At 39.8% G+C, this 13,752-nt stretch overlaps 1 protein-coding gene across 9 annotated transcripts in view; it reads left to right on the top strand.

Moving 5' to 3' along the window:
* NAV3 (neuron navigator 3) overlaps positions 1-13,752 on the top strand; it is an 846,806-nt gene that overhangs the window by 431,688 nt on the left and 401,366 nt on the right. For 4 of the 9 annotated variants that reach the window (XM_078851117.1, XM_078851118.1, XM_078851116.1 and 1 more), the window contains exon 1: positions 2,593-3,058. The exons of 3 other annotated variants lie outside the window; for them this stretch is intronic. In XM_078851117.1, the coding sequence (XP_078707243.1) occupies positions 2,816-3,058 (243 nt within the window). In that variant the 5' untranslated portion in view covers positions 2,593-2,815. Of the gene's footprint in view, positions 1-2,592; positions 3,059-13,752 lie in introns of those variants that run through there. 2 more of the 9 variants (XM_073327697.2, XM_073327698.2) reach the window with 2 other exon arrangements.

The following is a 13,752-nucleotide window of genomic DNA, read 5'->3' as shown; positions in this document are numbered from 1 at the left end:
TGTAAATACCTTGCAACGCCAGCTACAAAAGAATCATGCGGACACCTGTTCTCACTTTCAGGTGATATTGTAAATAAGAAGCTGGCAGCAGTATCTCCAGTAAATGTAAACAAACTTGTTTATCTTAACAATTGACTGAACAAAAAGTAGGATTGAGTGGACTTGTAGGCGCTAAAGTTTTACATTGTTTTGTTTTTGAGTGCAGTTAGGTAACAAAAAATTCTACATTTGTAAATTATACTTTCACAATAAAGAGATTGCACTACAGTACTTTTATAAGGTGAATTGAAAAATAACATTTCTTTTGTTTATCATTTTTACAGTGCAAATATTTGTAATCAAAGATAAGATAAAGTGATCACTGTACATTTTGTATTCTGTGTTGTAAAAGAAATCAATATATTTGAAAAAGTAGAAAAAAATCCAAAATATTTAATACATTTCAATTGGTATTCTATTGTTTAACAGTGCAATTAATTAATTTTTTTTGTTAATCGAGTGAGTTAACTGCAATTTAATTGACAACCCTGACAATTTTTAAATCCAGATTGAATTTTTTTAGGGTTGGAGAATCCACTATGACCCTTGGTAAATTGTTTCAATGGTTTAATTACTCTCACCGTTAAAAAATGTACACCACATTTCCAGTATGTTCTTTTCAACACAACTGTATCCGACCCTCATGTCGGATGCAAAGAAGGAAATTGTACTTGTGGTGTTTACCCTGTTAGCCACTTGCTGGCACTGTTGGTGGTGGTAGCACCCAAAAGGGGATAAATTGAGGGCACTGCCATGGGTTTGCCACTCTTCTGCGTCAGCCAGCTGAGCTTGGTTTGTTGGGTTGTACCCACTGCAAAATGTGCTCCCTCGGAGGACCCTTGGGTCACCTGGAATTCTCCCTCAGGTCTCCTGCTACAACCTAGGGAGGTGATGGCTATAAGAAGGAGATAGAGTTGACTTTTTTTGCCCTCTTTTATCATTCTGCTGTTGTGTAAATGAAGAAAAAAACTGAAAATATTTCTGTATAAATTAAGTGCAGTTGTATTCTGAAAAGTAAAGGAGTATTTGTGGCACCTTAGAGACTAACAAATTTATTTGAGCATAAGCTTTCGTGAGCTACAGCTCACTTTTGAAAAGTAACTCTCTAAAAGCAGTGTAAGGGTCCACATTTATTCTCTTTCAAAGTTGCTGAATTTAATTTTTTTAAAATGTCTTTTCTAACTGTCACCACGACAAATGTAACCTGAGATCTGAAAGTCAAACTGTCTTTTTTCTGACTTGAGTATCATTACTAGTAATAAATATTCTGCAGTTGGGACTTTGTTAATAATTCTGATTGCAGTGTTAGAGCCAGGATAGTATCTTGGTCATCCTCCCACAACAGTGTCCATTCTGGAGAGAGAAAGGGGAATGAATAAAAAGTACCAAAGACATATTTTTTTTTGTCCATAATGTCAACAAAATGACTCACAAGGAGTTTGAGTCAGATGGTACCATTTTTACTCCAATGCTTTTTTCAGCACACTTAGTCACACTTAAAAGGGGCTCACCTGCTATGGATGCTTGAGGGAATTTATGCTTGCTTGTTTTTTTATTCTGAATAATGTGCATAGAATTCCCCATACTTTGAGAGAGAATAGATGGTGCTTCCTGCCCAAGGAGTATTTTAATGGACAATGAATGAATTATGAATCTATGTCCATAATTGATTTCCATGCTAAGGTCTGTCTACACCTAGATTTGACCAGGGCATAAAGTAATATTGTATGTCCCTTCTTATCAACATGTATAGTCCACTGTGACTGATTTTGTAGCTTGTTCTGGCTGGCATTCCTAAGTGTCAAGGATTTGATATTGCCAGATAGAGTATTTTTACAAATAATGGACTGAGAGTACACTTTAGACATGGATTTTATGGAGATTTAAACATTTTAGTATGGGAAGTGTTAATTGAATAGATGATGTAAGCAAAAAAAATGAAATATTATGTTTACTAAATCTTGTAACAAGGCTTGTGATGTTCCTATATCCTGCCCTTTGTTTTTGTATGGATTTTTCACAGCAGAGGCAGACGTTACCCATGCTATGATTCAGCGTCTGTCGCTAGCCACGCTCTTGCACGATTTTAACCTGATTTCACGGGATGAACAGGGAATGAAACAACGTAGCTCATGGCTGTCAGCGATGAAAAATAGGCAGGAATCAGACAAACAACTTCATCTCAGAGATTGTTTCCGGGCTAAAAACTCTCCCAACAGCTGTTTGCTTTGGCTGCCACTCAGGTTCAATTTTTTTTTTCAAGTTTTTGGGGTTTTTTTTAAGATGTGGGCTGGTTATTTATGTAGTCAGGAAGAGGTCTGTGTTTCCAGTGTTGTGGTCTCAGTGCTGTTTTGACAGTTGGAGTACAAGGAGATTTCTTCTTTTTCTGCGCCCCTCCTCCCCTCCCCCCCCATCCGTTCACTTAATGCACAGAATGGGAATGCTGTAGAGAGAAGAAAAAACAAATTTATGAGGTTTTTAATCCCAGACAGGCAGCTTTGTGTCAGTTACCTTCAAGAAAAGTTCACGCCCCAAAGGAGTGTTTAGTCTTACACAGCCACTGACTAAGCAGTGTGTGTGTGTATGTGTGTGTGAGGGAGAGAGAGACACAGACAGAGATGAAGGAAAGTTTTTTGCCGCCTCTTGAAAGTTGTAGTATTGTTTTAAAGATGACTTTTGTTTAAAGTATTTGTTCTGGAATTACTGAAACTGGAGTCAAGCAGACTGAGGTCAGAAGCATTTTCTTTGGCAGAAAGAAGATACTTTTATAGAAGCCATGCCTGTACTTGGGGTTGCCTCAAAGCTAAGACAACCAGCTGTAGGGTCAAAGCCTGTTCATACTGCCCTTCCGATACCAAATCTTGGCACGACTGGGTCACAGCAGTATTCATCGAAGTCTTTGGAGCTTACTGGGGCAGAGAGCTCAATGCTTTCTTGTCAGCTTACGTTAAAGTCAACCTGTGATTTTGGAGAGAAGAAAACACTTCAAGGAAAAACCAAGGAGACAGAGGATAGTAAGGTTAGTTCTGAACTTTACCTGCATATTGAACTCTTAAAATGTTGGTTTACTTATGCAAAGTCTGATATCTGTCTTTAGCAAATAGCATGGTGGATGTGGAGTGCATGTGTAAAATAGGAACTAGTTTATGTAAATAACTTTCTATAGCCAATATACTAACACATATTGTAACTGTGTTTAGCTCATTGTTGGAGTTTGAATGTTTTTTTTAAATGTACATTTTATGATATCTAATGGAGTGATCCTTCATGACAAGCTTCTGGTGAGGGTGAGTCATATTGCACAGTGATAAAAATCATGCTGAGACCCAGATAAGTAGAACTATCACATGACAGGGCTTAAGAAAATATTGAAACTTGGCAGCTTCATGTTATATTGCAATGTTAAAAAGGGCTCCCACACCCACACTTACTCCCCAAGGGAGATGCCTTTAAAATAAAAACAGTCCATTGATTGTTCTGTCCAACTTTCAAAAGATCTGGCTAGACTTGCTGCAGAAACTTTGATCCAGAAAAACAGTTCCTTAATGAAAAGTTACCTGTCTTATTCACTTCTTTAAAATAGCCTTATCTTGTCTGCTCCCCTTCCAGAGATCTTTAACCTGCTCTGATTTCATTGTGATGTAAAGCAAAATGAAACATGTTCATCTGGGGGCAGATGCCATGATTTTAAGACTTTTAAGATGTTTGTCTTTAGTCATTCCTAATCTCATTGCAGTAGTTTAAAATATATTCTGTTTTGGGGACAGCAATACCATTAAATCTGTTCTTGTCAGTAGTGTACAGTTTTGTGGATCCTTCATCCACCACAGGGGTGGCCAGCCTGTGGCTCCGGAGCCGCATGTGGCTCTTCAGAAGTCAATATGTGGCTCCTTGGATAGGCACCGACTCCAGGGACTAGAGCTACAGGCGCCAACTTTCCAATGTGCCGGGGGGTGCTCGCTGCTCAACCCCTGGCTCTGCCACAGGCCCTGCCCCCCCTACACCCCTATCCACCCCCTCCTCTGAGCCTGCTGTGCCCTCTTTCTCCCCCCCCGAGCCTCCTGCACACTACGAAACAGCTGATCGGGAGGTGTGGGGAGGGAGGGGGACGTACTGATCGGCAGGGCTGCTGATGGGTGGGAGGTGCTTGGAACCGGGGGGGTAGGGGGGTGGATGGAGCTGATGGAGGGCTGCTGACATATTACTATGGCTCTTTGGCAATGTACATGGGTAAATTCTGGCTCCTTAGGCTCAGATTGGCCACCCCTGACCTACCATGTTCCAGGGATTAACATGTAATGTAAATGTAATGTAGCAGTGTTTGCATGCTTACTTTCCCCCTCTTTATCTGTACCGCTGATTCTTGAACACTGATTATCTCACTGTTGTTAAACCGATTTCTATAATGGCTTCGTTTTTATTTTAAGGAAACTTGCAGATCATCTTAGCTATTACAGTGGTAGCAGACACACAGTGTATGTACTTTGTCTTAGTTTGAGAGTGCTGTGCCTTGAGAAGTCCTAATTTCCCAGGTTTTGTGTCTAAAGCAAAGGACTGGGAATCTGAAGATTTCAATTCTGTTCCCAGCTCTGCCACTGACTTCCTGTGGGATCTTGCGCATGTCCCTAATTTCTCTGTGCTTTCAGTTTCTAACTGTCATAGGGTTCTCTGAAGCACCCAGCATTGCCTCTCACACAAGAGGGTAGTTGCTTTATAGAAAAGCTCTATAGAAATTCAGAGAATTATTATTCCCACCTGTTCGGGAACAGAAACAGCTTCATTTTTCATCGCATGATTGCAATGTGAAGATTACAATTAGTAAAGCCTTTTGACACACTAAAATGGTGTTAATCTGATATGCTTTAAAATGTATAGCTTCCTGCTTAGTAGTTTTAGATAAACTGAGGAACGGTAAAGAATGTTTTCTTTAATGATGTGCTTTCATGGGTTTCCATGGGGGTAGTGTATCAGTTCTGCAGGTTATTTTCAGAAAATAGCATGCAAATTTAAAATAGCCACTTAGTAGTTCTAGTTAATGTCAACAAATGTTTTGGAAGGGATATAAAACCTCATGCTTCTGGGTTTAAACCAATCACTGAGGGGTTAGGATGAGAGCCTCATAGAGGCAGATTATCTCACGTCTGCCTGCTATGGGGTCCTTGCCTCTCCCTCTGAAGCATCTGGTGCTGAGCACTATTCGAGCCATGCTAGACTAGATGGACGATGGGGTCTGATCCAGTATGACAATTCTTATGTTTCTAGGGCCAAATTTTCAAAAGAGCTCAGCACAAATAGTTCCCTGAGTTCTCAGTGAGAGCTGCTTGGTGTTGAGCCTTTTGAACATCTGGCCCTTAAAGGCTAAGGCCAATAGGGTTACACTGAGTCTGAAGTTAGGTTCCAAAATCCTTAATTGGGCCCCTAAATAAAACTAGCCGGATGCGCCAAAGTGCTGAGCACTCAAATTTCTCACTGACTTCTGCAGTTTTTTTTATAGTGTCCACTGAGTGCCTGAAGCTCCTGCTGAAATCAGGGGACACTAGAGAGAAAAGCTGTTGAAGTCAGTGGGAAATGTGAGTGATCAGCACAATTGAAAATCAGACCAGTTTCATTTAGGTGCCTTAATAAGGATTTTCAGAATGTAACATTACACACCCCAGTTTGAAAATTTGGCCCACATTTGTTTTATTCTATACCTTCTGGTATATTTGTAAGCTTTCTAGTTTTCTGTTTAAACTTATAAACACCAATAAAATAATCCCAATACTCCTCTCCCCCCACCCAAAAAAAAAAAAGCAGAAAAAGAAAACATTGCTTATTCATTGAGCACTGGAAAAACACCAGAAATGGTTAACTGTAGCTAAGGCTTCTCTACAAGGAGCAGTAATACAGACTATAGGGGTGTGATTTCTAAAGCCCACTCGCATGTTGTGCATTAATTGGTCCATGTAGACCCTGCTGGTTTGCACTAAAGGTTACCTAGTGTGCTTTAACATAGTGCTTCTTGAAACAGTGCTATGTTAAAGCACACTGGGGAAAATTACAGAGAGATTGCTCATTATAATATATACTACTATAGTGAGTAATGTATACAATATACGTCACTCCTAACAGTATATACAAAGAGAGAACCCTGAAAACCCATGACTTTTGGACATCTATATTAAACTCAAAAATTGCTAAAAAATATAAACCCTGAAAAAATGAAATTAATAAACCCTGAAAACAGAAGTCCTATATATTTCCCATTCACATTTTAAATCAGTTCTGGGAGGTCATTTTATCAAAATATTTTGGGGCACAGGTAGATGGTGGTGGTTAGTAAAACTACCTTTAGGTTCTCATTGCTAATAAACACCAACATTCCAGCCTTAAAATTATTGAATGCTGTTTTCTCACATCACTTTTGTGGGAGATCCACTCCTCCCTGCCTCCCACTCTTCCCTTGGCTACCCTCAGTCACATTAGCTAAAATGTGCAGCTAAGCACATGTTTTCAGTGAGTTATTAGGGTTAATGTCCCTTCAGGTTTGCTCTGGGCAGATGTAAATTCCACATTACTGATGGCACTGTCCCAAAGTTGACCACTTTCGAGTGCTGTTCTCAATAGTACTTGGGTTGATTTTCTTGGTTAGCAAACATATTAATCAAACATATGATATTCCTACATGGCTCTGTGGTATACAGTGCTGTACTTTAAGAATGTTTCCATTATAACAGTGATCAGATAAAAGGTCTTTTACTTAGTGTAATGAATACCCAGTCAAAGTTTCCAAATGAGAGGGAGATCTGCTTATACAGTATACAGTTGGTGTGCTTACAGTATATAATTGGATATGTGGTAACTGATTTTTGAGGGAAAAAATGTTGAATGTATATCTGTAAAAGACAATGGAATATATGAATTAATCATCTGGTTAACATTTGTCCTTGGCTGCTGTATTCTAGGTTCAACATTGCTTTTTAGGGCATTACAAATGCAACACTGGTGATCACTAACCTCTCTTGTCATGTCTGGAAGACACTCAGATTGACATATATAATCTCCATTGTATATTCAGTCGCTATAAGTGCTAAGATTTCCAAGATAAATCTGGATTTACACATGTCAACACAGTAGGTCACTCTGCCATCCAGCTGTTTCCTCCATGACCTTCATGTATACTGCACCCGATTGTTAGAGACTTTTGACACTGCTGTTGGCTTTCTCACATTATTACATTGCCAGGGCTGGCTATAAATACTGCTGCAGAAATTAATTCAGTGCTCCCCGTATGCTCCACTTTCCTCACTTGGTTCTGCTGTCCTTGCACATGTTGGACTGTTTTGTGGACATGATATAGTTTGATGCTTCCAGCTATAGTAAGGTCAGTCTGCACAAGAAAGAGTATTTCCCTCTTTTTTTAAAGAAAAGTATTGGATGGAAAAAGTGTTTGAAGATATGCTGTTTTGTTTTTGGTTGGGTGGGGAAATAATTAAACCTAGGAAACTCTTTGCAACAAGTAGTTTATTCATTTGTTCATTATTTGAAACTGTTTGGCACATAGTTTATGCAGACATGTTTCAGGTCCGAGACTGCTCCTGAATTATTACATGTGACTTGCATCAGTTATGCTCGTAATGCCATATGTTTGTTCTGTATGATTAGTCACCTAAATCACGTGTTATACCGGCTTCCTGACTGGCTGACTCCCAAGCTATTTTAGGAGCTTTTAGGTTGATCATGTGAACACTTATGGTGTGAATACTCACACCAAATATTTGTACAAATGTATTCACAACACACTTTCCCTGGAAATCTTACAGTTTATACCTATGTATGTGCCTAGAAAGGGAATGCAGTTGTTGGAGTGAATTTAGAAGGTGAAGTCCTGGCCACACTGAAAGTCAGTGGAGGAAATGATTTAACCCATGGTTTTCATTAAAACCAATGTCCGTAAATACCTTTTTTATATTATTTGTCCAACTTTGAATATTAGTAGTTCATGTTCCAGTGATACCATTTTCACGTTGCTTGCTGAAGACCATGAGATCAAAATAATCTATATTGCACTGGAATAGTTTGTAATACTGTCTCTTATCGTAGAGAGCACCACCAATCCATAACAGCACTGAAAAGAATGTGTCGAGTGAGACGGTAGATAGGTAAATTAAGCAGAGGCCAGACAGTAAAGAAATGTGGGCAGAATTTCTTTATTCAAAGCTTACATTTTACAAAAACTACTTTTCAGATTCACCAAAATTATACTTCTCTGCACCATGCTGGCCACCTACATACCAGAGGTGATTCAATCCAAAAGAGGGCAGGTGGTATGGCTAATGTCCTCCCCCTTAGGTGTTTTTGTGTGGATGCACAAACACTCATGTGAGGCCCGCACTAGCAGATAATGCTGATGGAATGCTTTGACTCAGCACATCCCTGAGCCACGTCCTCTTCTAGCCAGTGTTTTACCACTTTTTGACCTCTATAGTAGTCTGTGTTCTGCTCCCCTGACCTTACCCCTGTGTCAAAACTTTCTGTTTCAGGGGCTCTACACCTTGGCTTATGCTGGCAGAAACTGGCAACATCTCAAGTTGACTCTACCTCATTCATTTTTGGTACCTCTCCTAGAGTTTGCGACTTGATTGATAAAATTTTATCCTTCAGTCCTGAGTTAATTTATTCTTGTTGTCCTATAAGTCTCTCTCATATTAGTATGTCATTGCTCCTCCTGTTCAGAAACAGTTGATTGCTTCTAAACCAGTTCTGACCATTCTAAAGTTGGTCCAATTCCTGCAAACCTAAAACCTCCCTACGTATAGCAACCTTCAGACCTATATTGAGATTCCTGTAACATAGTATTTACTGACCTTTTAAGAGAGGTTATAGGCTAAGAGTTTCCCAGCCCCTTTTCAGTATTGAACAAAATAATTCTTTGTCACTGTCAAAGGAACTCTGAGAATTGTAGAATACTGCAAGGCTTACTGAGAAGAAATGCCAGAAAATATATCAGCCTTCCCTGACTGAGTGGGGCTCTCTAACAGGTGAAATGGGGAATCATTCAGCCCAGGGCTGTGTGTGGAAAAGATCTGTAAAGAGGCAGTATAGAGAAGAGGAGGTAATTTAGTCTTGGACAGGGATCCCAGCTCACAGAGGAGAATGCAGCATTAGGTACCAGGGAAGTTCAGGAGGATGCAGTTAAATATTGAACTGAACTGAAATGAAATATTTCAATTCAGTTCCACAAACTGAAACAAAATTTTGATTCAGGAATCTCAAAACTTTGTTTCAATCTAAAATTTCCAAATCAAAAGTTTTAGGTTTTTTTAATGAAAAGTTGAAATTTTCTATCGGGGAGAAAAATCACTTCCTGACCAGCACTATGAGTATTAACCCCTGTGTCAACAAAGGCAAAGGCTGTAACCCAGGGAGGGACAAAGATGTGTTTTGTATTTGGAGTTTAATATTTGTCAGTGGGTACAAGCTCCAGAAATCAAATTGAGGCATGGTCAACCTCTATGACAGAAAGGTAAGAATCCATTACTTTTCCTAGTCTGGTCATGAATAGAAAGCCAGTAATATCTGACCAAATGACTCTTGAGGCCTAATTTAACTTACATCATAGAACCATAGCTAAATCCTGGTTTGTGGTCTTCCAATGTACTTTAGCCTACTATTCCACTGTGATGTTGGAACCAACATGAAAGGCAGCTGCTCTTTTTTTCTGATATAGTAAGTCCCGCCTCTCCCCAGACACCAGACTTGAGGCAAAATTCTGCTCCGCCTATTAATATCAAAAAGTTCCGTGAATGTAGGAAGAAGGGAATATCTTTTCCCATAATTCACATTCGGCTTTCTCTTTCCTCTCTCTCTCTCAAAGCCATTTCCCCACTTACTCTCCTTTTATCAGTGAAGCATGATCTGGATGGCTAAGAGTCTCTTTTTTTTTTTTCTTTTTTTTTTCTTTTAACCTGGTCTTGCAGAGTAGGGAATACTGTGACAGCTCTGTTAGCATGCTTACTAACCCTACCTGATTTCACCCACAGATACTTAGTCAAGTTGTTACTTCAGTGCTGAATTCCATCTCCTCCTTGGTTTGGCTACTTCCTGCTGACAGTAAGTTTCATCCACCATGGCTGAGGATATGGAGCTGGGTCATGGAGTTATACACTGTTGAAAGGTATAGGTAAAGGAGCTCCAAGAGATAAAGGCAAGGAACCAGTGAGGGCATGGGAAGAGAGGTGGAGAAAATGATCCGGAAGTTAAGATGCACAAACCTATGGAACCATAACAATATACAGTCCCAAAACAACTTTCCTCACCCAATTGGTGCCCCCTACCTGCTGCTGAATTCTTAAGTGGAGGAAGTGGCCTCCTCAACCACTGCATCTTCAGGGGAAAATGGCAGACCCATTTTCTCTTCCTGCACCATTGGAGGATTTATCTGCCACTTTCTTGAGATAAGGTGACATAGGGGTTTTCTCCTCATTCTGTCCAGTTGAGGGGTGTGTCTGAGGGCTCTTTCCACTGTCCCCATGTTACTTTAGTGGTGATCTGTACCATCTGTCTCTCATCTCTCTGTCCCAATACACCTACCCCTGTGAATCATCTATCCCCATTTCTTGCAATCTCTTTCCCTACATCTGTTGGTATCCCCTTCCTCCATCCTTTGTCTCTGAGTCCTTTTCCTCACATATTGATCTCTTCTAAGAGAGCCCACACTATGTCCCTGGATTCCCTCTGATTCCATGTCTATTCTTCCCATGTTTTGGATGACTTGCATCCACTATCTCTGGGTCCTCTTCTCCCAAGTGCATCTCATCTTCAGTCCTGAGATAGTGACCCTGGGAGAGTAGGAATGGGCTCCCTTCTCTCTATCTTCCCAATCATGCCTCTGTCCTCACTCTCACATTAAGGGTGTCTAAGGATATGCTATTTGGTATGGAGTGGGAGGAGGAGGCAGCTGCGGTCTGTTCTTCTGGCTGCTTTCTCTATTGCTTAGTTAGCTTTCAGCAGAATGGCCAAGGAGAGAAAAAGGGCAGTGGAGGCAGCCAGGAACCTCCTGCCTGCTTCCCACAGTGGCCGCTAGTGATGGGAAGCCAACATTGTTTTTAAATTGCTGAATTAGCTGCCAAAAACTTCAGCCAGCACTGCAGACACCTGGGACTGCATGTGTTTAAAATGCAGGGCAGCCTTAGCCAAACTGGGACAGTTGGCAGGTATTCAGGATATCAATTATTTTAGTTTCTTGCCTTGTGCTCTGTATTCTTTCTCAAACAGATAGCATTCCTTGGTGGCATCTTTAATATGCTCTCCATATCGAGCACCATCAGCGTATACTATATTGTCATTGATTTAAGAGCATTCTACTGTATGTGCTTAGAAGCTGCTTTACTCTTAAACATTTCTCTCATCATCATCTTTACCAACCACATTTCAGTCTAATTGAGATAAATGTACAGTAATCCAGCTAGGTAATTCTCCAAACCTATATGCTTAGGAGTAAGATACATTTCCAAATACATGTGTGTGGTCAAAAGCTGCTCTTTCTGTGGTTTGGGTTTCATTTGTAATGGTGAATAAGGCTGGGAGGATACTTACCAGTCTGAGCTACAAGCCTCTGCCTGTTTAGTGTTTCTTGGTTTATTTAATTGTATTTTCATTTCTTAGCAAATGAGAAAACAGAATATAGATCAAGTGGGTTGTATTGTGAAAAATGGTACTAAACTTCAACAGAAAACAGTTATATATTTGTTTTACATTTGTGCCGAGAGGCCCCAATAAAGATTAGGCCTCATTGTGATAGGTGCTGCGCATATCCTTAGTTAAAGACAATCCCTGCTCCAAAGACCTTACAACATAAATAGATAAGACAGACAAACGGTGGGAGACAGGAAAACATATTATCCCCAATTTATAGATGAGGAGATCAAGGCAGAAAGAGACTCAGTAATTTGCCTTCAGTCACACTGGGATTTTGTGGAAGAACCAGGAATTAAACCCAGATATCCTGAGTTCCAGTTCACCACCATAACCACAAGACCATCCTTCATCTTCCGTAAAAAGAAAAATCAATTTTGAATTAAATGTCCCTGTAGTGGGGTATTTTTCCTCTTTAGTTTTCATGGAATGTTCTTACTCCTCATTCCAGACGAAGTCCATGATAGTTGAAGGTGCTGAGCGTTGCTCAGGATGAGCCTCGGAGTTAATATACGATTTAAGTTTTTCTGTAGGAGCAAGTAGACACTCTATTTTGGTTTTGATTTACCTGATTAACATACATTGTGCCATATGCCTTTAGGAATACAGGATGTCTTGTGTTCCTTATAGTGTAGGGAAAGTATGCTCCAAAATCATATGTTTATTGCTAGGCTCACCACTTATTAAAATGTGATGTGGGAAGAATAAATAGTCACAGAATAAAAGCAGGCCTCTTTCAGGAAAGGTTTTAATTTTTGATCATGATTCCAGCCCATGAATATTCTCCAGTTTCTTTTTGGCAGAAATGCTTGTACTTGATAGACAATAATGGCATCAATTACAAATGTGAATTGCTTGTTTTCTTAAAGCAAGAGTTAATTTCTGGTCTAAGTTCGCTGTCTGCTTTTTCTAATTTAGTAAGATCTTGAGTTAATTTTGTAGTTTTTCCTTATACTTCCAAATAGTGCACATGGAGAGTAGTTAATTTTAATGCAGCTCTCTGTTTCACTTTGACCTGATTCACAGGATGAAGTTTGGAGACAGCCCATGATTTAACAATAGCCTTTTGACAGCAAGGGTGTTTGGGAATTAAACTGGACGGGGGGGGGAACATCTATCTACTCTCAAATTTATTAGTGGAATAGTTTGTACAAATCTTCAGTTGCCCATGATGTTTTTAATGTCACCACCCTTTCTTTTTTTGTTTTTATTGGAAGGAGAAAATTGGCTGAAAGATAGCATAACTTATTTAAAATTCAGTAAAGGAATGCACAGTGTTTTGTCTGGTAAATGCAAGTAGATAATTCCCTTGTGTAAAGTGTGCAGCTTTCTGATGGCTCTTATGTATGCACTGTGTAAACTAAGTTGAGAGGACTTGGAAAATAAGCAAATCAAATCAAAGGGAAGCATAATCCTAAAGTGGCTAGGGCAGGATCGGCGTATATCTGGGTATATAAACTGAGAAGGTGCCAGCCACTAAACATGTCTGCAACTCCTTCTGAGTAAAACATGAGCAAAGATAGCCAAGTTCTATATTAGGATTGTGCTAACCCACTTTCAGTGTGATATTTGTTCTGTCTTATCTGTCTAGCCGTTTTTACTTATGAGACTCTTCTCTGCTGCTTTGCCACCCTGTGAGCCTATCACTATGGAATACGTTCTCATTCAGAATATCTGCTTTTCACCATGTGGTCAAAATAATTATTCAGGTGACAATGTCCAATTAACACAGCTGCCATTAATTTGAAAATCCAGAGCCAACGGAGATGTTGGGGTGTCTCTTGCATTTCCCTTTTCAATGTATTGTTCTGCAAACCTTGACTCTAAATGTCTAACACCTGGCTTTGCATCTTGATAGTACTGTGCTAGACTCCAAAGGATTTGGCTGTGGATGCTTCCTGTTGTGCATCAGGATTTGATTTACAGGACATCTGTAAAACCACCAAAGCTGAGTAATCAGAATAGTCATGCGCAGAAAGATGACTCCCTAGTGAGTGTTGGAAAACAGTAGAACACTTTAATTAAGCAGGAAAAGGC

The sequence above is a fragment of the Lepidochelys kempii genome, chromosome 1 (genome assembly GCF_965140285.1).
Source record: "Lepidochelys kempii isolate rLepKem1 chromosome 1, rLepKem1.hap1, whole genome shotgun sequence".
NCBI classification, from domain to species: domain Eukaryota; kingdom Metazoa; phylum Chordata; order Testudines; family Cheloniidae; genus Lepidochelys; species Lepidochelys kempii.
The sequence above is the reverse complement of the archived record's forward strand: the minus strand, read 5'-3'. Positions and strand labels throughout refer to the sequence as shown.